Source organism: Haemaphysalis longicornis, unplaced genomic scaffold (assembly GCF_048455015.1).
Source record: "Haemaphysalis longicornis isolate Haplotype H1 unplaced genomic scaffold, Haemaphysalis longicornis Haplotype H1 scaffold_10, whole genome shotgun sequence".
Lineage (NCBI taxonomy): Eukaryota > Metazoa > Arthropoda > Arachnida > Ixodida > Ixodidae > Haemaphysalis > Haemaphysalis longicornis.
This window is the reverse complement of record NW_027526204.1, coordinates 59730375-59755103: the sequence shown is the minus strand read 5'-3', so window position 1 is coordinate 59755103 and position 24729 is coordinate 59730375. Positions and strand designations below refer to the sequence as shown.

At 44.9% G+C, this 24729-nt stretch overlaps 1 protein-coding gene across 1 annotated transcript; it reads right to left on the bottom strand.

The window, feature by feature from the left end:
• Nucleotides 1-2312: 2312 nt before the first annotated feature.
• On the bottom strand, nucleotides 2313-24433 carry LOC144159864 (uncharacterized). The gene is made up of 5 exons (XM_077691527.1): nucleotides 24390-24433; nucleotides 22364-22487; nucleotides 18350-18520; nucleotides 12473-12586; nucleotides 2313-2765 (listed from the first exon to the last, which is right to left on the bottom strand). Exons 1-5 carry the CDS (start codon nucleotides 24431-24433, stop codon nucleotides 2544-2546), a joined length of 675 nt encoding a protein of 224 aa, XP_077547653.1. The 3' UTR covers nucleotides 2313-2543.
• Nucleotides 24434-24729: the final 296 nt, after the last annotated feature.

Here is a 24729-nt window from a genome sequence, read left to right as displayed (position 1 = left end):
GAATGGAACTTGCACGTCCAATAGTGACTGCATCGAAACGGTTCAAAATAAGTTCCTTTCTATCTTTAAGCACCGTTTCCGTCATGTACAAGAAGACGCAAACGGCAGCATGTCTTGTCTCAAAAGTATTCCTTCCCTTTGGTGTTGACAAATGAGAGCTGATATTATCTTTCTTTATAAACTTCTTCATGGTGATATTTTGTGTGATGACTTGGTTGCACTTATCAATGTCAACTTGCCAAACAAACTTTTCCGAAGATTTAGAACTTTCAGAACAGATGCTTTAAGTAGACGACGCTCGTCCATCTGCAGAATACAATGTGCATATAATGAATATTCCGATCGGCTTGACATATTCCAGAGCTCTTTGTCTTTGTTCTCTAATGTATTGAAAACAGTTGTAGCTTAAGTGCCTTTATCTCATTTATGTGCCGTATTTATGTTCTGTATTTATTTTATGCAAATCATCTTCCTGCTTGTTTGTTTTTTCCTTTTCCTGGTTTTGTGTTGCTTGAACTTCTGTAGGTATGAGTGTCAGTGCTTGTAACACTGAACTTCGTTTTTCTATTTGAAAACTTCCTAACATTTTGTTACAAAACCTTCGTTTTATGTGTATAATCTATCTCCGTCATGTTCATTGAGTATTTGCTTGTGTATTTTCAATTTTTCACGTGCCTTCAACGTTTTTCTGGCCGGGTGTCATGACTTCTAACACTAGGCTTCCTTTTTTTGCTGTTTTGCTTTCTGGGATCTCTGTAACTATTTTTACTTGTTTATTTCATACATATGGTTTTCTGTGTTGTGTTGTCTTGATTTTAGCTTGTTTTTATGAATGTTTGTATATTGTGTACTAGTACCAAGACCCTAGTGTTGTTCCTGGGCACCGAAAATAAAGGTTGATTGATTGATTGATTGATTATTATTATATTACTATTATCTGGTAACAAGCGCGAACTTCCCCGGTCTAGTGCTCTGAATAATGGACGATTATACGAGGAACCATGACACCAAATTCTTTTGCAATAATTACACGTTTGGTTTTGAAAAAGTCAGACAATAGCAAAATTGTGTAGAGAGAATTATACACCTTTTATTGTTTAGGTTATACGATTTTGCTTATATTGCGCGCAAGAATTTAAAAGCACGTAATGTACGCTTCGGTATTGCTTTTCCGAAGAAAAGCACGTTTTGAAAATATTGGCGTGTTTGCGGCTTCGATGCTATCCCTCGGCGCAGCTTACGTTGCAGGGTGTCAGAGTAATTTAAACCTCCGGGGAATATTTAACGTGCCCCATCCCCCCTTCGCATTCGTCTTCCGTTGTGTTTAACAACCGAGTTGTTGTGGCAGGCCGTAATCTGTGCGGCGTCGTTAAATAAAACCTTAATTGTAGTTACACCAGCAGTTCACAGCACGCATGAGCACGTGAACTCAAGGGTAAACTGTCGCGGGGGAGGCCGATCAAACCCTGGTCAGCAGCAAACGGCTTAGCCCCTGAAAAACTCATGCTGGTCACACTTGTCAAGTATATAAACTTTTCAGGCGCGCAACATTCCTAAACCAATTGTTAAATGCACAAAGTTTGCACACTTCGGAGGTGTGCCTTCTCCGTTGCGCAGTGGAGCTCTCTTGCAGCCTGATTGCTCCTACGAAGTCGCAGTAAGGGAAGGCGAAATCATTTCAGATTCCCTGCCAACTGCCGCGGGTGACATTTTGTTTGGTCAGGCTTGCACTCCGGTCACGCTAACACCAGCAAAATACAATTGCTACATTGGTGGCATTCATTTTCTCTGTTGCGACTGCGAAGGGAACGTTGTTGGGGTTTGTTTTGTCTGGAAGGGGGAAGGCATGAGAGGATACAAAGCTGATGGGCTGTTAAAAAAAGTCCCGAATGTCATTGACTGTGCGTCGTCAACAAGTATGGAGGAACCGTTTCTTTGTGAACCAGCAACCATTATTTTTTCCGGTTCAGGTCTGTTTCGGGGTCGACATGCTGAAAACACGGTTCGGCTTCGGGTTCAGCACCTGCAAAAATCGCGGTCGCTTTCGGTTTTTGTTCCGGTTCAGTTCCGTTATGGATAATTTACGTGCAGTTAAACGCAAGCTGTGATTACTAATTTATATAACACAAAAAGGATTCTCAAATTTCTTTTTTTCTACGACACTTACTTCACTTATCCTGAAGGTATGCATGAACTCCTCCTACTTGTATTTTCAAATTCTTTGAAGAAATAAATACAAAAGATGCGCGCCGACTGGAACTGAATCCTGCGTCCAGCGCCAGCAGTCCTGATAAATCATCTTTCATCACGGCGATATAAAAGCTGTTAAACTTTACTCTTTCGATGACCTTTTTGGTACTGAGATTTTGAAATAAATAAATGGGTGAAAAACAATTACACGGCACGACAGTATAGCGCTAGGCGTTTGCGTTTTAAGCAAACATCAGTTATACTTTGAAGAAAGGAGATATTCATTAAAGTACTAATACAAAAGTAGCGGACCACACACAAAACCAACTCAAGGTTCTCATTTAAATTTTTGATCATCGCAGAAAATTCGGCCCCTTGGGGTCGTGAAGTTCCAGGCAGTTTTTGAGGTCTGACTCGAATTTAAATTTGGTTTTGAAGTACGTGGTGAGGTTCCCGGCCATTTCAATGCGGCTGAATTTGGGGAAGCCACACTGTGGAGTTGCGGGTTCGTACTGTAGATCGAACACTGCAATGCCGTACTTCACACCGGTCATGGCGCTCTTGAGGCTGCAAAGCTGCAAATGAATAAAACACAAATCAGCTATTTCTTAACTGCGCATGTCGCAGTACCTAACTATTCAAGTTATGCGTTTTCCACAAAAAGGCATTGTTTGCTCGCGCTATAGGTCATAAGGCGTTCATTTAATATTCAGGGTGCTTTGTTGACGAAAATCAACATACTCATCCAAGGGCAAACTTTCCAAGCCTACACACCCTAATCGCCGTATCTGCGTCTGTACTCCACTTCATGTGTTTCCTTAGCTGTGCGAAGTGAAGGATTCCGGCATGCTTTTACATGCGAAAATCACTTCAGGGATCTCCTCGACTGGAGGCTCGACTGGAGCACGGATAAGACAGGCCGAAATTGCAAGATGTACTGCCGTTGACTCAGGTCATGTGAAGGTGCAAATTTCAAAAGTATTAGGCCACCTATACATTAGTACATATTGTTATCTAGCATTGTGACTGCTGATAACGAAGTGCTTGCATACGAATGATTGAAGTAAGTTGCTGTCATATACGGGAACGTGACTAGCACTATAGGTTGTTGATGACAGAATATAAGACGCATCCTGCTTGCCGCGGTCAAAGAAGCCTGCTCATATTTGCAGACGCGGACACATTCTCGGGCCGGTGCTGTGGTGTGACGTCAGACATACGAACTCCTTGATTGAAAATGGCCCCCTTGATTGAAAAAGCCGGGCGGGTAATGCTTCCAGTGCTTACACGTGACAAATATTATTTGGCGGCTACTCACGGAAGCACGATTGTTTGCACAGCCAGTTTAAATTCTATGAGGGGACTATTATTAAGGACATCAAGGAGGATATTAGGCTAAGAGAAACTATTTATTTGAGTGCAACATGTGGTCAGGCAGAAATACAGCTGTCGAACCACACATTGAAAGCATGCCGAGTGCCGAGCTATGAAACGAAGAACAGATTTGGCGCATGTGAAGGCGAGCTTACGTAAAGATGGTGTGGGGGGAATTATCCGCAAATGAGAGCAATGAAAGCTTTGCACAAATCATTGCACTCTTTCTTAGTACACGAACACAGGCACAACATCGAACTATTTATTTCATATGAAGCGTATGAAGCACCACCTTCCTTTCTTCCCCATGCGGAACGACGCGTCCACCTTCTGTAACAAAGTTTCGTTATGTTATGTCATATGAAGCAAGCGGTTTACCGGGAAATCTTTGGAACACGATACACGTAAACAAAGCTGCTGAAATGTGAGTTGTTAAGGCGTTTGTGTGCATGTTCACAAAGCCCCTGGTAAATTCACGTCGCTGCGAAGCTTTCCCGCGCCTCGCACTAATTACATACGAAGGAGTGCGCAGTATTAGGTAATACCCGGGCATCCGCTCTGGTTGCGGCGAATTCTATCCGGCATGCTCGGAATTCTTGTGAGCTCACCACACATGGCGAGCATTCCTCTGGAAACTGCACCTTGTGTGGTGCCCTCGTGCCCGTCAGCACGTGCCTCGCCTAAATTTAAACTCAACACTGGAAAACATAACTCGCATCGTGAAACTCAAGGCAGCACTCAGCATGGTTGGATTATTTTAATTTTTGCCTAAAGGGCACTGGTCAGACGTGCCCAGTTGTCATCTGAGCTTTTCACTTGACAATGTGCTTGTATTCCTAGATGCACAACGAACCGTGTTCGTTTATGATATCGGTAGGCTGGAAAAGCACGTAAGTGGTGTCAAGAGGCGTGTCTGATGATGATGCTCGGATGTGCATGACGCAAGGCCAACTAGGGCAAAAAGCGCCAAACAGTGTTTATGTATGAGGGGTGAAGACGAACTAAAATCACTCAACAAAAAACAGAAGTAAAATCAGTAAGAGGCAATGATGATGGCTGGTGTAAAGGCCAGGTGGTGATTGTGCATGGTTTTAAATTAGGTCCAAACAAATATGCGTGATAGGAAGTGAGGTGTAAAAATTTGGTTTAACAAAGAAACTAAAAGTGCGTTGTAGAGCAATTATGGGATCATCCGCTAGAAACAATGGTGGGTATAGTGGAATGTGTTGTCGGCACAGTTGAGAGAAGTGTTTGCGTCTTGTTGTGTGGAGTGCTTTGCGTGTAATTAGAAAGTCCCTAACGGATAGGATCTCCCCCCACCTGCTACACAAGGGTCTTGGCGATCCAGTGAGAAGATGGGAGTGTGTCACGTGTGTGTGGCCCATCCGTAATCTACCTAGGGCTACTCGGATGAGCTCGGATGTGCGTCAGTAGTGTATGGTACTAGGTGTGGTTTTATTAGGTATAACTTGTTGTCTGTGAACTCCAGTCGACTTGCCACGGTCTGCGAAGGTGTTGTCTTTTGTGTAGCTTGAGATCAGTGAAGGATATTTTCGTAATGTCCACTGTGTTCATCTGTGCCGCAGCGGCGGCCATTTGGTCCGTGGTCTCATTTCCTGCAATCCCACAGTGAACCGGTACCCAACATAAAATCACTTCAAGATTTTTGGAATACGTTCATACTAATTTCTGAAAAACTAGATTTCTGACGTAATTTAGGAACGCTTTTTAGATGACAATATACGTACAACGCTCATTGAATCTGTGTAGATGATAGACTTTTAAATGTGATGCTTAACAGTATGACCAGCAACAAAAAATGCCATACCCTTCCGCCATCAAGGTGCTCGTATTTACATGCATTCAGGTAGAGGCCTCAAAGTTGAGTCCGTGCGCAGCACAAGATACCGCGATGTAAGCTTTCGGTGCATCGCTAAAAAATTCTGCAGCCTGGTATTTTTGCTGCACATACCGAGAATGCTGCGAAATCGCTATTTGTGGTACCCTGTTTTTCGGTAAGTGTGTAAACGACAGGTCACACTATACACGGCGAATTTGCCAAGTGGCTGTAAAGTCATTGGTACATGTTTGACAATGGTAGATGTTTCGAACGTGCCCAAAAAGGCGATTGCCCTTTCAGAAGCGTTCCCTCTCACCATAAGTGAGAAAGTCACTTAAAGAAATGGGCGCTATAAAAACAGCCGTGATGTGGATGTATCCATAAAAACAGGTTTAAAAGGATGGTTATCGATTGATGAGATTTTTCAAGCATATGATACATCAACATAAGTTCGCTGGTACTCTAAGCACCATTTGTCGCATACCGAATACAGTGTTTCGCAAGGGCTTGTACGGAAAGCAACACACGAAAGGCGAAGCCCATAAATGCAGCACTGGGTCGAGCATTTTTAGCGCTGTTTTTGTGGCCGACCCGTGGACCACACCTTCGTAATCCAATCGAGACCCTACCAAAGCGGTATTGAGGCGCAGCAGCAGTTGTTTATCTGCAACGTATTTTTGGTGAGATAGTACTTTCAGAATATCCAGTGTTTTTAGACATTTTTTCAGTTGTTTGATGTGAGAGATCAATGTGAGTTTTTTGTTCATCACCACACTCAAAAACTTGTGTTTCTTTTTAACAGAAATTGGGTCACCACTGAGATTTATTTCAGGGTTGGGCCTTTCTCCACGTCTCCTTCAGAATACCACACAGGTACTTTTCGCAGGATTAGGTTTGAAACCATTTTCGGTTCCTTAGCGAGAACGTTTGTTTACCCAAGCTGGACCTGACGTTCACATATGGACATATCACAAGATTTAAAAAGATATTGCTACATGATCCACATAGACTGATCCATATAGATTGATGGAGGCAATGCTTTTTGATGAGTGTTAATCTTGCAAATAAACAACGTGCAGCTCAAAACTCCGCCTTGAGGAACGCCATTCTCTTGAATATGAACTTTTGAAAAGCCGACCCGACTCTGACACGAAATGTTCGCCCGGACAAGTAACTATAAAGAGTGTTTAACCTGTAACCTGTTACACCCTAGGTTTTTAGGTCTGCAAGAATGCCGTATCGCCATGCCATATCATAAGCTTTCTCGTTATCAAAAATACGGTCATGCTGTACTGCTTGTGTATAAAGGCATCTTTTACGTAAGATTCTAAACCAACCAGCTCATCATTGTTGGAGCGACGCGACCTGAATCTGGCCTGGCGGCCCTCGAAAAGACTGTTGTACTCCAAAAAGTACACGAGCCTACGGTTTAACATCTTCTCCAGGAGCTTGAACCGGCAGCTTGTCAGGGGAAGGGGTCTATAGGGTTTTTGCCATTCTTCAGAAAGGCCACAACTATAGTTTCCCTCCAAGACCTTGGTAGCTGTCCCGAAAGCCATTTCTAGATGTATAGGTATAGGAGTGTTCCAAGTGTGTCTCCATCTAGATGTTGCATCATAGTGTATGCTGTCTGTCCCTGGAGCTACAGGCTTACTAGTGTCAAGAGCAGTCTTCAGCTCATGAAGTGTGAATTCATAGTTGCAAGCAGAATTTTACTTGTTCTTGTTACGTAAGGGCTTCTTTTCTGCGGAGGTTTTGTGAAGCATGAAAGGTCGTGTAGTCTGCTGAACCGGACTCGTGTTGCAAGTGTTGTACAAGTGTGTAGCCTGGTCTACGAGTGTGTCCTGTGTAGTACTTATAAGGGGCATGCTATGTGCCTGTGGGCATTTTAGTTTTCGTATTTGTGTCCAGATTTTATATGTGTCTGTGTATGAGTTGATGGAAGTGGGAAAGGTGCGCCAACGCTCCCTTTTCACCTCACGACGCACACGCTTCCAAAACCCCTTTGGCCGTTTAAAAGACATGAGATTAAACAACGTGAGGTACCGGCAAAGGGAACCTGACGCTTTGTTCTGGACCTCTCGCGCTTGCCTGAAGTCCTATTTACAGCAGGGCCTCCTTGGGTTGCGCGACAAACTGGAGGCCTAGGGAATGGACTTTCGGCAACCTTCGAGGATATGCGCCGTGTGGAGGTGGCTGGTTTCATCGACGTGTAAGTGTGCATGGCTGGATGCTGTAGTTAAGATGCCTCTGTAAATGAATTCCAGTTTTCTCTTCCTTGATTGAACCACTTATGGGAAGATGGACTGCTTGGGCCTGTGGCTGTATATGTTAGTGAAGTGAGGTAATGGTCGTTATCATATGGGTCTGTGTCAACGCTCCACTCAAGATAAGCAAGGCAAACTCCGGAACCAATGACCAAGTCAAGATAAGATTATGTTTTGTATCCTATGTTATAGTATGTAGGTTTTCTTGATGAAAAGGCACGCTCCCGACGATGGTAAGAATTTCTCAATAAGGCAGTCTCGGGCACCCGTGCGAGCAGAGCCCGAAAGAGAATTGTGTGCATTCAGGTCGCCCATAGGAATGAAAGGTTCGGGTAACTGATCTACCAGAACCTCGATATCTGAGCTCGAGAGCTCGTAGTCAGGAGGGATTTAAAGATAGCATTGTGTTAAAAGTCAATTAAAGATGTTGGGTTGGAACGGCCGCAACCTTTGGGTTCGAACAGCCGGAGCAAATGGACAGTGTGGCACGCCAAAGATTTTCGGCCAATGATGGCTATACCACCTAAAGATGTGCCACCACCATTCGTGCCCTTCCTGAATACCATATAATTATTCAAGAAATTTGTGTGCCTGGAGTGTAAATGGCTTTCTTGGAGACGCATCACACTTGGCTCATTGGATTGCAATAACTAACAAGAATTATCAAGATTTTTAAGAACGCCTCTGCAGTTGCATTATATTATGTTTTCTTTTCCTATCATAAAGTGTTGATAGCTACTGGAGTGTGTTGTTTATGTATCGTCTGTTGGGGCTTGAACTCTGGGGTGGGGGAGGTTCGGCCTCTCTGGAAGTTTGGAGGAAGGGACCCGCTCCTTCCGGTGTGAAGCATACATGAAAGGTCCCACATCCATCTCCTCATCCGATTCGGGGTGTACCCGAAGAACTGGACGCCCTACATTTTGCACCCTTCCTGGTACCCTTCCTTTCAGGCATCACCGCCGCGGGTGTTGCGAGTGCCTTGAGTGGCGCAGTTGGTACGGGATGGTGAGAAACGCTGAGGGTCCCTCGATTTCCATCCCCACGGTGCCCACAGATCTACAAAGAACGGGGGAAGCAAAGACGGGAGGAGCGGTCTCTTCGCGGCTTGTTGGCACCGCAACCGCTAAGGGCTGGCCTTGCGGTATGGTGGCGGGTTTTTAAACAGCCGGAGGAAATCCAGGGGTGGGGCGGGACCAGGTCTGACTCACAGTACTGGGTCCCCGCCAAGACCAGACGCCGCTCCACCCCCGCCCGAGGTCCGTCGGCGTACTTCCCCAGAGGGAAAGAGGCGAACCTCTTTCGCGCCTCTAGGAAGGTGATGTTCTCATTAACCTTCAAGGTAACTATCTGCTGTTCTTCTTAAACGTGTCACATCTTCTAGAGTAGGCAGCGTGCAGTCCATGGCAGTTCGAACAAGTGAAGCTCTGGGATTGACGTCAGTTTTGCACACGTCAATTTACCACGGCAAGAGGTTGGGCCGTGCCCAAACCACTGACACTTGAAGCAGCGGCGTGGGTTTGGCACGTAGGGCCGGACTGGACATCTCATAAAGCCTGCGTTGACCGACTAAGCAACTGTTGAGCGTTCAAACGTAAAGATTATGTGTTTGGTTGCTACTATTTCGTCGTTCGGGCGTATAGTTATTCGCCTGACTGCCGTCACGCCCTGATCACAAACGCCCTCGATCAGATCGGCTTTAGTCTCACCTATTAGATCCCGATCAGAGATCACGCCCTGGCACCTTACGATGGGGCGTGATCTTGATGTCAACATCTACCATGCGTGTTTGCTTGAGCAGGTTGTAGGACTGCTGTTGGTTTTCTACTTCAATCATGACTTCTCCCTTTGTGAGTTTCTTAGCCTTCTACGACTTACCGATAAGGCTTTCAAGAAACTTGAAAATCAAAAAGACACACTAGGAGGTAATGAGCTTTGACTTGCCAAGGGCTGCCATATTCAGAATGAGCGAGAAATTATCCGGCATTGGCAGCGAGATCGAAGGCGATGGAGGAGAAGAGACTTCGCTGCGGCCCCTTTTCAGGGACTGATCACATTTGGGGGGAGAGGTTTAGAAAATACCATTTGCTATAGTTAAAGCAGGGGACGGGGGTACTTTCTTCGCTCGGGTTACCATGATACCGATAGAAGTCTCCGAGCTCCCTGCCTGGTAAACAGACAAGGAGCCCATCCGCCGGAGCTTGACCTGGGCTTCGACGACCACCATTTGAGGTTGCTACCCTTCACCTTAAAACACATCGCCACGGTTGGTTCCAGCTTATGTTTGGGGGCTCAAGGTCCATGGTGTCGCCAATACCGTCACCAATATTACTCAAGGTGCCCCGTCCGGGAACGAGGCCTGTCTCTTATTAGTTCTGCAGCATCAATCATATTTGCTGTACCGGCCAATTTTCTCCAATGCTTCAAAAACATTTCAGTTATTCTCAGATGAGAAGGAACAATAAGCACCACAGCACGTCCCCAAAGCGTCTGTTTCAAACTTGCTGTGAAATGCTACTAACCTGGTTAGCAAACTGGAGCACAACAGTTCAATCGCTCGTGTAATCCATGTACTCTGTTTTTTTACTGTGCGTGGTACAATACCCTCCGCCGAGAGCGAACCACGCTACTGCCTTTAACAGCGGAGCTGTTATTGCTGCGTTAATGAGTGGGCATCGTTAGAAAACCTTGAGTTCCAGTTACACCAGCCGCTTAACGCGAACGTGAGCACGTGCCATACGATGACCCCCGGCGTCATCCAGGCGAGTGAGTGGCTAAGAAAAAGTTACAAGAAAGACTTCCAAATATCAAGAAAACAGTTCACGTGCTTCCATGGGTTAAAGGAGGAGCACAAGGCTGTGGCTCGCGCTACGGACGTCGAGTTCGCGAAGCCGTTTGCCGTCGGTTCTAGGGCGCGCAGACACTTTACTTTGGGAGGAATGTCAAAGCCTGCGGGAAGACGATCCGCGCCCGCCAGTTATGCATAAGGAAGGTAGATGGACATGACCATGCCTACGTCTACCACAGTGAACAGCAGCGACTGAATACCTAAATGAACAACTTCATAATATAGCGTGGTGGTGTGTCATTCAGTGCTTTCAGTCATTCAGTGTCACAGTGCTAGAAAGAAATCATCCAGGTTCGCTATGGTTCAAGCCTTGAGCTACTTAGTGAAAGCTGCACCAGTTTTGTAACGCAAAAACATATCTTTTTGGGTCAAGTCAATATTCAGCTTCTTGGAGCGCAGACCGGTAGCTACCGGCGAAAAATATTCTTATACGGAAAACTAGAAGTCCTTCATAGCACGAGTTTAAACTAGGCAGTACAGGAAGGTGTCTTCACCCAGTACACCGCAGTCGACAGTCGAATTTTTATCATTCTTGTGAGAGAAGGTTTCCGGTACAATATAGTTTACCCCAAAATGCATTCCTAATAGTCATAGTCATTGATAAGTGCTGGAGGTATCTTTGAAATATGAGTGGAATAGGAGATACAGACAAATGATGAGTAACTTATCTAGTCAATGTTGTTCATGACATGCCTGGAAGAATTATTCAGAAATTTCGGCTGGAAAAAGGCAGCCTTTCGTGTAAACGGGAAATGCTTGGGCCACTTGAGGTATGCGGACGACGTAGTCATGTTCAGTTGTTCTACAGAACACCTGGAACAAGCGCTTGAAGTCCCACAATGACAAAGCTTAGCTGCAAGGTTGAAGATAAACGCAAATAATATTTAAGTAATCCTAAGGAAACATGTCGAAAGCGATGGCTTAGGTAACAAAATGCTAGAGGAAGTAGAAGAACAGAACTACCTTCGACAGGTTTTCAGTGCTAACCTCAACCACAAAAAGAAATACAGCACAGAATAGGGGTGAGCTGGGGCGCAGTGCACTCCCAAAAATTGAAACGTAACGTATACGCATCAGTAAAAATTTTAAAGAACCAATGCGTACATAGAGCGGGTGATTATATAGGGCAGAAACGTGGCGCCTTACTAAAGAAAACGGGTTACAAATCTTCGGCGTACTCAACCTGCTATGAATGAAAGATGGCAGCCGTAACGTTTGGCACAGTAAACGGGCTTTCTTGGTGAGGAGACATACTGCAGTGGAAGATATCGTATAAATAAAATGGGGGAGGTAGTTGGGCTGGTCTTGCAGAGAGAGATACATACGGCCAACGCTTGAGCCACAGGGTAACAGATTGGCCACCGGGACGAAGAGAAGAAATAAGAACATTAGGGGGCAAACAATGGACTGGGGCAGCGGAGAACGGGAGTGATGGGAGGTTATTGAAAGGGGACTCTGTTCCCCAGTGAACCAAAATGAGTCCATGATGATTTTCGAATCAGTGTGCACATCGATATTGTCACCCGTCCGTGTCGCTGAGCAACGACGACAAAGACAATGGACAATGTTGAGCGCTGGCACACAATGTAAACCTCTTGTGTTCCTCCTTTTTTCATCCCAGTATCAATATAGCAGTTTCCAGCCAAGTAGTCACGTGATGATTAAGAAGAAAGATATGCCGGCGGTGGCGGTGCATGTTGAAAAGGGGAACGTGAGACGAAATTAATCATGTGCCGATATTTCATCGGCACTCAAGCTGTCGCCCTCAGGTAGTCATAGGGACAGCATAAAAAACGCTGGGAAGTTTCTCAACACCCCTAAAAGCTCAACGACACCAGTGTTTCTGTGGGTGCAAGGCGGTGCGTTGTTCTGCATAGCACAAATGGTATGACAATAGCATGTCGTCGCATTCCCCCCCCCCGGGCTGGGTTGTCCCCAAGACCCATGCGTACGTACCTTGAAAGCCATCGTTTTTGGGTTGTCGTATAACATCGTGATGCGCTCGTGAAGTCTGAAAGAGTACATCGTCTGGAAGTGGAGTTCGCGGACGTGGCGGAATTCCCCACATACCTGCATTGGAAAAGAACTCGTTATTACGTAAAAGTTCAGATTAGAAGCAACCAACGAAGCCCTATAACATCGTAGTGGCTTTCTTGGAGACGAAACACACCGCTGCTTACGAGGTATGTTTCTCTATCTTAATCTCAATTCTGACGGCGGCTCCGGCGATCTCGCCTGCTTTGAGTCGTAGCTCCGATGTGACGCTGAGCATCATAGACTCCGAATCATATATTTTCTAAACATAACAGTGACTGAATTTTTATCGTCGTCGGAATCATTGGTGGTTGCACATTTTTTCAGCTAATGGCAAGACCGTACATAGTGAAACAGGTCTGTTTTGAGGCTGCGCATAGTGCATAGGTTTGAATAGAGATCTGGATAATAACGGTGTAGAGAAATGAGACACGTAAGGGCCGCTTATCTGGCAATGGCGTGCCGGTTTCTTGAGTATTTGTATGTGGCTTACTTGTCACGGTATAATATATCCTTATATGTGACTGCCCTGTTCTTGCGCGACCTGATAACCTGGGGTTTTTTCGGTCTTCTCGTTCTGTCTGGTATGGGGACGATAGTAATTGTTGTGGTCGGGTCGTTGGTGACACAGCTCGGTTGGCGAGAGCTCAAGCAGTTGTGTGGGCCAGTTCATTAGGCCGGGGTAAATATTAAAGAAATCTCTTTTAGTTGCGGGTCCAAGTTTTATATTTTTTTAATCGAGCTGATTTGAAGTATATCGTGTTCGTGTGCAGCCCACGCAAACTTTCTACACGCAAAACCTCTGCAACCTTTAACAAGAAGTTAAATTTAGCTATTGCTAGTGCGTGAAAACAAAAATAATTGTAAGGAGGCCTTACATTTTTTCGTGAAAGCAATTTCAGCTCGAAGTTTCATTGTTGAGCTGTGCTGCATTTTGCAGTCAGGTAATTTGGCGACAAGATCTAGGTCGAAATTCGCCATTAGGAGACGCGCGCAGCTTAGATTTGAGTATTTCGCATTTTTGGATTGATTCCAGCCTGATGCTTTGACTTAGAGGATCAATACTTAGACTATGTGCATCAGTAATTCGAAGTAAAACTTAGTTTTTTTTGTTTCCCAAGCTACAGCCAATAATGCGGCACCCAGCTCCGCATGCGGAAATCCGACGTCGTCGCCTGTTGCGAGCTGAACTGGCTTCTAGACTCAAACCGAGCATACAGATAATAAGCATGACAATCAGGTCCCAAACACGCCGGGTTGAGGTATGCGGACCCGTAAGAAGGGAGCAGCTTTAGTCGCTCGGTCCACCTAAAAAAAACCCCTGCAGATATGGTTAGTAAATAATCAATGCCGGCCCAGTTCGCACGCGATGATCGGTCTTGGGAGCCCACAGCATGGCGTTTCTCGCATGCCCCTTCGCCACCACGCCATCTGTGCGTTGCGTTCGAACCGTAGTAGTGGTCGTGCTTGCTAGCTTCAGTATTGGCTGTTAGTCGTTTATTCTTTCTCCACCAGTAATATAATTTTGTCGCCGGCATTCCCATTCTATTCTCCTCTGCCACCTACTCCGCTGTGCACTATTTTCGCATCTTATTTTAGAGCGCTTGCAAGAGCTGATGGGACACTTCATGACGCCGGGTGACGGGTATGACAGAGAGAGGCATTGGTGCGAACCCAGTGCGGTCACTGCTAATGCTGCTAACATATATGTTCTTAGCTTGAAGTCCCCCCTCCGCACGTGCTCTTAGTTCTAGGTGTTTTCTACTGCTCTGTTGTGCCCGCGAATCCACGGCGCACATTTCTGCCCACAGGCCAAATCTATAGCTCAAACATTAAAACTTGCAACGTGTGGATGTCATGTAGCCCATTAGCATGTTATGAAAAACTGAAGGAACAAGTTGATTGAAGAACGAATGAACGAACGAACGAACGAACGAACGAACGAACGAATAAATGAATGAATGAATGAATGAATGAATGAATGAATGAATGAATGAATGAATGAAATGCTTAATTATCGTTAATTTGGAAGTATACCTCAGGGCGGGGGGGTTACTAGGAAAATGTGAGAGGAAGCCAAGGCACAAGAAAAGTCTTGTTACCACAACTTCAGCACTGCGTGTTATTCCGCTTGACCGCCCTAACATGGTGGCAGACAGTTGGGAAAAAAGCATTGAAATGAACAATGCAAGTGATTAATTTTGATGCACTCTAGAAGAGTAGCACGGAAGCCCAGTAGCCCCTGGTGCGCCGTATTGAGTGTGGTGGAGGGTTGAAGGCTAGCCGCTGTGCTCAACTGCTTTCGAATGTCGCAAGTCACCATACCAGGTGAAACGAACTACGAAGGCTGTTATCAGTTCAGCAGAAATTCCATGGACTGAATTTAAAGGAGAGGCGTTATGATACCGTTTAAGAACGATGTCTGGAGCGTAGGCTGCATCTGTGAGGACTTTGTTGTCAGAAATTCTAACCGTTCTGAGGACGTAATATTGATCTAGTAAGACAGCCTGTGGACCAGCGCTGGTTCAGTGGCTAAGTGGCGGTCTACTTCTCAGCGCGAGGACGCTGGCCTGATTCCCGGCTGAAGTGGCCACTTTTCTATTGGAAGCGAAAAAGAAAAGCCCCGTGTGTACTGGGCGCAGGTTAAAGATTCCCCAGTTGTCAAAATCGCTTGCGTCAAACGGGCCTCATCGCTTGCGTTGCGTCGGCGCGTTAAATTATACAATACATAAATAAATAAGTAAATAAATAAATAAATAAATACAGCCTGAGGGGGTATTTTTCGGGAGCTGCTGCTGGGTTTTTTGCTGCAAATTTCTGCCTCCTAATTGAACGCTAAAAATGCAGGAAACACGTGGTGTTCCACTGGCGCAGTAGACAGGGAAGAAGTTGGGAAGAGGGAGTCAAGAGCAGCGTTGTGCGTTTGGTTGTTTTCAGTACCTGCAGCGGTACCCCCGACATTCTAGACAGTCGGATACGTCTACCCTCTGCGGGGAACAATTTTATTATTCTTGCGATGAGAATGGCACTTCCATTAGGATTACGCGCCTTCCTGATTTCAGTTGCAGGTTGAATTCTGTGCAGGTTGATGGAAGGCCTGATTTTGTTGGAGGGTTTCAAGTGAAGGCGGTAACTCGACATTATCAGTACGAACGTAAGTCCGCCGATGTGCGGGAATTTTGTTAGAGTTGTGTATTCAGGACAAGTACAAGCGACTTTTTCCCTCCCGCCGCTAATAGCTAGCATCTAAAATTATGTAACTACTGGATGCTCCTCTTGTTGCAGGCCGATTTACAGCGACATGCTTCTGTACAGCTTGACATGCTGAGTTATGGTCATAGGGCAATAATAGGGCCCATTTTGGGGTAACCATGCCGGTCGAAGAAGCTGCACGTGGGAGATGTTTTTGCTGCTGTTTTGATGGTCTTGTTGTCGAAGAGCTTATTCCTGACGGGTTAAGAGAGGGTGTCGTTGGTTTCTGAGTTTACTCTTATTGTAGGGGATGAACGGATGTGAAAGTGATGTGGCTTTCCCGTAAACATCGGTTCTGGTCGCTTTGGGACGGCCGTGATGCTACTGGTCCTGGCACAAACCAAAACACAGATACCCTTCACATGTCTTTTCCCGAAATTATAGCTGGAAAGCAGTAGGCAATTTGACCTATTTTTATGGATCGAGCAAAAGTAAGGCAGGCTCGTAGTTGGGTCCCCAAATCTTGTTGGATTCAACAACTGATATTTCTCCTTTGCGTTCGCCCAAAGCAAAGTAAAACGCATCTTTTGTCGAACGTACTCACACCGGCAACCTTCCATACGGCGGATCATCTTGACTTGAGCGACCTACCTTCACAAAACACTACTAATAGTGACGCAACTCAATTTCTGGCATTCATATTTCGCCTATTTTTTATTTCGGATGCCCTGTACTTTATTTTGCTGTCTACACTTTAAATGGCCATCGCTCGTTTTACTGATTCAGTCTGTGCTGAATTATAGTGCTCGAATTTTTCGCTTCTTTCTCTTCGCTTCCTTTGTAATCTTGTTTGTGTCTGTATTGCTTGTTTAAAACACCTCAATGTACGAGCACTCTGGTAATGTTTGAAGACGCCCCCCCCCCAAATAATACCATGTTACGAGGTTCTTTACGGGTATCATCAACGAAACAAAAAAAATCCTCCATCAGAACCAAGGTATCTTGACAGGTCGTCCTATGTGGACGACGCCATGCATCCCTAAAACGGGTGGCGCCGTTCTGGGAAAACTTTTTACTGTCGTCATGTAAGGCAGGAAATTCTGGAGCGCATCCGAGGCTCGGTGGCCATCAGCGCTAAAAAAATTCTGTTTTGGTTAGGTGCAATGGCAAGTTGACATCTGTAAGGAATCTACGACGTCTGAGCGGAGCGGTTCGGAGCTCAGCCGGGAAGCGCGTCCACAATTTTTGTAAAATGTCAGTCTAACTGCAGAAAACCTGTTGCCACGTTATGCCAGGTAGGTCACGTAAAAAACCACAAATTCACAACTGGTAGAAAAACATACCTAGTCCCGCCAGATATGCAATTTTCCCCGAAATGACTCGAGGCATTCCTTTTGTCCGCAAGTTTTCTTCATGGTCCATGAAGCATTTTGCCATGCCGCGTAAATTAACTATTAAGGTGTTAGCAGGGTGAACCCATAGTTAATTCCTTACTCGAATCAATTAGCCTTTTGCAGAAAACTATAAATAATACTTAAGTAGCAGAACTTTATGTTAGGTCCCTATTTGTGAGCAGAAACTTCCCAGGATGAACAGACTGCCCGCATGCCTCTTCCAATGTATTTGATTGTGATGGGTTCTGTAATCTTATCACTTTGTGGTCTCTCTCCCACGTACACTTAACCTGTCACCTCCATAGGCTTAAAAGACCACAGTTTTCTTGCCTTCGATTTATTTCCGTCGATATCAGCCATATTTACTTGCCAAAGAGATATTTTTTCACCTGCCGGTTTAGCAAGGGGCCGTAAGAAAGGACACTGAATTTGTTTGAATGTTGCACTAATGTCTACCCAGGACATGGTCTGTCAATAGGAAAAGCTCAATTTAGGTCATTATGGTGGCGCTACAACCTTCTACTGCCCACAAGGATGGAATTTTGCTTTCCTAGTCTTTATAACTCTTCCTAGAAACCATGCAACGTACTAAAACTGAGTGTAGAGGTATTCGTGCGCGCTCAGTGAGTAAGACATCCATCTTTCGGAAGCCGTTGGCTTTAAGGTGAACAGAAAACGGAATTGTACAGCAGTAGAGGTTAGCAAAAGATGGTTAAAATGTTTGTGGAGAAACAGCAGAGAAGAATCTTGGAAGGCCTGCAAACATTCAGACAAACAGAAAAATTCCATAAAGGCTTCTTTCTTCTTTTTTGTCGCGGGGATTGCAAAGTCGCGTGAAGACTAAGGTCGCTGTGCAACGCCACGCCATTACAAAGGGGACGCCGCTAAGCATCATAATCATAGTCACCATGTCTTATGCAGACCTTTTATTAGTTACTGGAAATGTTTTTCTTTGAAGGAAAAAGCCGTCTGCCGTAACCTTCCAGCATGAGGATGAAGTGGTAGTGCAAAGTGACCAAAAAGTGCAAAGCAACAGCAACAAAAAACAAAAGCTCTCGATGATATTCAGTATTAACGGAAAGAAAAAAAAATATTTACTTTATAAATCAACACAGCAAACAGTATCTGGCCTCCGATTGAATTTTTGAATGTGCCTTGCATAGTCACAGAGGTATAGATGAGGACAAAATTTGTCAGGAATGAAAACACATACCTCAGAGATGGAGCCAAGCTGTTCCTTGTCCTCGGGAAGGCGCTGACAGTCTCTGAACGGGGGAAAGTCATTCACCGGTCTGTTCCACCGCCCTGCCGCAGACAGTGACACCGCAAAGGCACACTCCCCGCAGTCAGGGGCCAGTTGTTTAAGGGCGTTATGGGCATCTTGCTGCGAAGAGAGCGTGGTTCGGTCAGCTCGCGCATTTGGCATCTGCAGGAACTATTTTGTTTGTTGCAGAAGAATTTGTTGCTAGTTGAGCGCTTTCTCGCAGTTTGGCACATTCATTCTCAAGCTCACTCTCTCGTCTTCGTTCGTACTTGCATATAGTCGCCAATAGCTGTTTCTACTCAAAGCCTTCTGCCTTTTCCAATCACTCGCAATAAGACGCATTCATTCGCCGTGCATTTGCAGCTGGCGCACATTCAGGAGCCTTTGCTAAGCAGCGCAGGTTTCTGAGGAACAATGCTCAAACCGATATTTTTATAGAAAAGGGTAATTGACTTTGCTAGCTAATGTAAATTTATTTCTCTCTGCCGTTTGACAAAGACAAAAGTTACTGCGCGAGGAATAGCAAGATGTGATGGGGGCTCGATTACTGAGAGAAACTGCCGAGTATAGCGCAAAAAAATACGCCAAACACCAGGTAGGCAACAAATTTAACCCCTTTTCTCAGTTGTCCTCCTTAGCTCGGTTGTCCTCTTTCATCTTTCGTGTAATATTTCGCGCTTCACTCGTCAGCCATGCCGCACTAATAGCCCAGAATTCAGCATCACTGAGACAACCTCATGCACCCCACCGTCTAAAGTGGATGATGGTTGAACAAGAAGCATTCTCGTGAAAGAGTCCTTGGTAGTCGTATGAGTTTGGACTTTGTCTTGTTAAAGCTCTGACTTCAATGCGCACGTAGTTTGTATGTTTGATCGCAGTGACTTTGACTATGAAGCTTCACAATTTGATTTCGCACAAAGAAAGCCTCGCGTTCAACCATCGTCACGCTTAGACGGAGGGGTGCAGGTTTCTTCTGCATAATTTTGCCCGTCCATTCACCACTCTCCAAGTCTGACCCCTTTCCATGAACCCCTTGACTGCCTGGGCCGTGTCAGAGTGGCACAATGGGAGAGATGTCGGATTCATACGCCAGGGATACAGGTTTTACTTCACCCATGGTCCCCATGGAGTCATGGTCTATGGAGGCATGGTTTACTGGCTTCTCGAATAAACAATTACACCACAGATCCAAGCTTCCTCTCATGGCCCTCGTGTTCACAAGGATCTCGGCAAAGATTCAAATTTTCGTCCGGAAATTTGCCCTGTAAGTTCGGAACCTTTCGCACTCCCCTTTCATATCATTCTACAGCATCTTTATACCAAATTGTTACCCCCAGTACCAATAATGTAGTAGATATAAGCGTTCTGTTCTTTCTGCGTGCGCTTGGACGCGTCGAGTTAGGTGTCGGGGCAAAGAAAATAAACCTAGATAACTTCCGCGACAGGGTGGCCTCTTAAATGCCATACTCACGTTATGGCGGGGCTGCTCCAATGGTATGGCAGGTTAAATCAGATCGCTAGGCTGCGCTTTCTGAACTGGTGAATAGTGATTTGAATGTAATAACGGGTATTACAAAAGGCGAAAACAGCAACTGATTCTGATAAATAACGATTACAAAAGGTTCCTCAGCTTTCTCGCAATTCCCAATCTGACTAAAGTAAGTAGTTTAAATCGGCTGAAATGGGAATCACTAAGCTCACATGCCGAATTCTTTCGGTGTGTGCGCTTGTGTCGCACAGTGGTGTAGCAGCGAGCTTGCACATCAGGATGGCAAGGTTGGCTTCGTCACCTTTCGAAAGACGCTCCTCTCCGTTTTCTTTCTTCTGACGTAGGGCCGAGCTACAGCGGTGACATCCGCCGCTCTAACTAGGCGGTGGCGTACGCTGCTGTGGTTGGGAAGCCGCACCGTAATTTGCAGGTAATGGCTGGGAGAATCTCTGATTTCACTCTTTGTAGAGCTATGTGTGTGGATTCAAGCGACGTGGCATAGGCAATTTTTGTGGGTGTCACCTAAATCTCGGCTTTCGAATCACCTTCGCAGCGTGGATTGGAGCCAATTTTTGTAACTCTCAACAGCCCGTCCTGCTAATCTCTTTTTACACTTACGTTCCGAATATGTGTACACTCCACGCCACCCTCCGCGATCTGTACTGTAACAATCACCATTTACGTGTTTTTATCTCAGCAATAGCACATCCCAATCAGCTATTTTCACACCTGGTTTTTGAATTTGTGCATTCCTCCCCCGGCCCTTCGCGATCAGCATTGTATGTCGTGATCAAAACTGTAGGAGTATGTAATAATAAAGTTAGTAATTCAAGCAGTTCCATCTATTAAATATCTAGGCATTTTATGCCACTTTGATCTAACCCGGACTAGTCAAGTGTGATACATTTCCGCAAAAGCATTAAGGACACCTGGTCTTCTTAAATGCCGCCTTAAACTTGCGACCTTAGACACTAAGATTCATGCATATAATACGGTAATCATACGTACCCTAGATTATGCTTCAATAGTATAGCACCCTCACACAGCAATCCTAACTGATATGCTCGAATCTGTTCTAAACAAAGCCACGGGGCGTATTTTGTCATGTTATTCTCGGTATGGAAGTGTGTCATTCATTACGAAATATTTAAATCTCGCACCACTTGCCTTGGGCACAAAATATTTTCGTTTATCCTTCTACAAATTATATCACAGTGGCTCCCCCTTCCGCCGTATGTTCATTCACTCTGCTTCGTACGTATCCACACGCGTCGAGCATGACCATAAGATAGAACCTATATTTTCTCGTACAAGGAAACACCAAAATTCCCCCCCTCATTTTGTCGATAAACGGATGGAATTATCTGTCTGCTAGCATTCTAACACATACACAGCAATCAGCTTTCCAGACCGCATTATTTGAGTTTCTTGAATGTGATAGACAATATTAGCCATTGACATTTTTTGCTGCTGTATCACTAGTGTGAGCTTTTTCAATGCGCTACTCTGTCGAAACCTTGCTGTGTCCTTTTCTGCTTATTTTGGTTGACCGACTGTGAATCCTGCGCATGTTTTCTTCTGTTCTTGTTTTCTTGCAAATATAATTTCCATCGTCATTAAATACTGTATGAAACCCCCCTAATGTAGATTCATCGAGGCCCTTAAGAATTCAAAATGAAATAAAGAAATAACTAAGACCATTTACTTGTTTCTGCTCAGGAATGGAACATCCAGCTCAGCTATTTCCCCGCCCGATTTTAGTTTGTGTACTCCTCAAGCCACCCTTTGCGATTTGTAGTGAAACTACGACCGTTTACTACTTTTTAGCTGAGCAACAGGATACCCTCCTCAGTTACGCCTTTAGACTGAATTCTGCTTCATTTTCATGTGATCCTCTATCGTCCAGTTTGTGAAACTGGCGTGCAATTTTTGCTGTGAAAGGTGTCAGTCAATTGACCTGCTGGCCAAAAAATTACTCAAATATCCAGGGTACTAATGAACACATTTACGAAATATTTGCGCTGGTAGGTTTTTTCTGTCAAAATTTGAACCAGACCTTTTTCTTCCCGCTTCGAGCCCCGGAGTAGACACATTGGTTTTCTATGAAAAGACAGTTCGTCCTTCCCGGAGAAACTTAGCTGATAGCTGCACGATACGTGAGCAACGTCATCACCATCAAAATCATGACCAGCCTATCTACGCCCACTGTATGGCAATGGCCTCTACCATTATTCTCTAATTACCTCGGCCGTGTTCTAACTGCGACCAATTTGTCCCCGCAAACTTCTTGATCTTATCATTCCCCCTAACTTTCTGCCGCCCGCTGCCACGCTTGCATTCTCTAGGAATGTGCAACGGAGTTGATAATTAAGTAGAATAACTAACATCTCATTCCTGTTCCTTTTGGAGGGGAATTGGAAAGGGGACACGGCTCTGTGTTCGACGCTGTCAGAGTACAACACCGCAACGCTTACCATAGAAACCTTGAACCCATTCCTGTGCTTGTAGATGTTGGGTGGTGCCATCTTGCAGGATGGTTGGTCGTGGTTCTTCAAGGTGTAGTGGCCGCGGAACACGAATATGTCAGGCTTGACGTGTCTGCACCACCCAATGCCAAGACCAACAAGTGTAAACTAGCCCAACTCAGAAGAGAAGGGACGGCGAGCTTGAAAAATAGTTCGACTATATACAGGAGGCGGTGAAACAACACAGGACCAAAATTTTGTTCACAATTAGGATACTCCCTCAAAATTTGTGCGCAGGGCTAAATACTGTCTAATGGGTGACGGCGGGTAATTGCTGCGTCTCATGGAGTACTTTCCGCATCAGCGAACGCACGATGGTGTGCTATACACTCTGGCGTTGTCTCATATAGCGTGTCATCCCGAGGGCCGATGTCTCGAGCATTTCGCCATAGTTTCATCTCCCAAATTCCTGCTCGTTCTATCTCACGTGGCCACTTTTTTCTCATGCATACATCGAATAGTGTCCCCGTTTGAGAGAATGTCTCGCTTCGTATCGGCATACCACTCTCCCTCTGCACTTTCGCTAATCTTTATCGCTCCGCTTTCCTGCTCGTTCTAACTCGTCGGTCTTCGGTGCCCCCGTTGTCCCCTTGGTTAAAACGAGGGTCGACGGTGCCGGGCAACCAAAGGAGCGGCCGCAAAAGTGTTCCGCTCCCGCATGAAACCAAGCATACCCTGCCGGGGCAGATTGAGAAACTATGGTGATGGTAAATGGCGACGTCACGCACCCCTATCCCAACTTTACTTATGCTGTTAGGGATTTGGCAATTACTTTAAATCAGCGAACGGGGTGCGTAGCCTACGCTGCCACCGAGGCCTGGTCAAGATCCCCTGGATGGACTCCCTGTCTAAACACCTCGTGGGGAGCACGGCGGCTTGCTGAGCACGAGGGCGATCTTAGTCGACTATGTGCATGTATGTAGCTATGTACGAATGCATACATATATGTATGTGTGTATGTATGTAAGCACGCATGCATGTATGTATGTATGCATGTACGTATGCATGTATGTATATTGCACACATGCATGTATGTATGGATGCAAGTACGTATGTATGTAGGCATGCATGTATGTATGTGTGCATGTATGCATGTATGTATGTATGTATGTATGTATGTATATAGGTATACAGGTATGTATTGATGTATGTACGGATGTATGTAAGTATGTACGCATGTATGTATGTATGTATGTTTGTATGTATGTATGTACGCATGTACGTATGTAATTATGTATGTATGCAAATATGTATGTATATCTTTATATTTGTATCTATGTATGCATGAATGTAGGTATGCATGTATGTATGCATTTATGAATGTGTGTATGTATGTATGTATCTATGTATGCATGTATGTATGCAAATATGCAAATGCAACTGTGCATTTGCAAATGTATGTATATATGTATCTATGAATGCATGCATGCATGTATGTTTGCATGTATGCATGCATATATGTATTTATGTATGTATGCATGTACGGATGTATGTATGTATGTTTGTATGTATGTGTGTGTATGTATGTATGTATATATGTATGTATGTATGTATGTATGTATGTACGCATGTACGTATGTAAATATGTATGCATGCAAATATGTATGTATGTATTTATGTCTGTATGTACGTATGATTAATGTAGGTATGCATGCATGTATGTATACATGCATGTAGGTATGTGTGTGTATGTATGTATGTATGTATGTATGTATGTATGTACGTATGTATGCATGCACGCATGTATGTATGTATGTGCAAATGTATGTATGTATGTATGTATGCATGTCTGTATGTTGTATTTATGTATGAATGCGAATATGCAAATGCAAATGTGCATTTGCAAATGTATGTATATATGTATGTCTTTTATAAAGTTATCCTGACCAAAACGCCATCCCATTTGCACTCAAGCTTTACACAATAGAATTTTGCGGCCCCATTATTTACCCTAAAGACCATTATCGGCACTTACCTGCCTGTCCGCAGTGATGAAGCCCGTGCCCATTGAAACTTCATTCCGGGAATTGTATTGTGCTCGTTTGTAAATTAAACACAAATGTGTTTTGCTTCGTGCACTCCGTCGAGAGAGTGCAGCTTCGCAGGTTACCCGTTTCCACAGAGTGGAAGCGCACTAATTTTTTATGGTGCCCTTTACAAAGCTACAAAGCGGTTGGCAAACCTGCCTGGTGGATGATTTAGTCGAACCAGAACTAAACCGTAAAGAAATGAATATACAAGACCCCGCACCGTGGTCGAAGCGCGGTATTTTCTGTGCTTCGACAGCCTGATGTGTATATGTGTGTGTGTGCGTG

What these genes read in the sequence shown, in the direction of transcription:
- LOC144159864 (XM_077691527.1), bottom strand. Translation starts at nt 24,433, where the DNA reads ATGAAGTTTCAATGGGCACGGGCTTCATCACTGCGGACAGGCAG. An exon ending in AGCTTGGCTCCATCTCTGAG is followed by an intron (nt 12,587 to 18,349) that starts GTATGTGTTTTC and finishes TTTCCAATGCAG; the next exon opens with GTATGTGGGGAATTCCGCCA. An exon ending in CAAAAACGATGGCTTTCAAG is followed by an intron (nt 2,766 to 12,472) that starts GTACGTACGCAT and finishes ATTCATTTGCAG; the next exon opens with CTTTGCAGCCTCAAGAGCGC.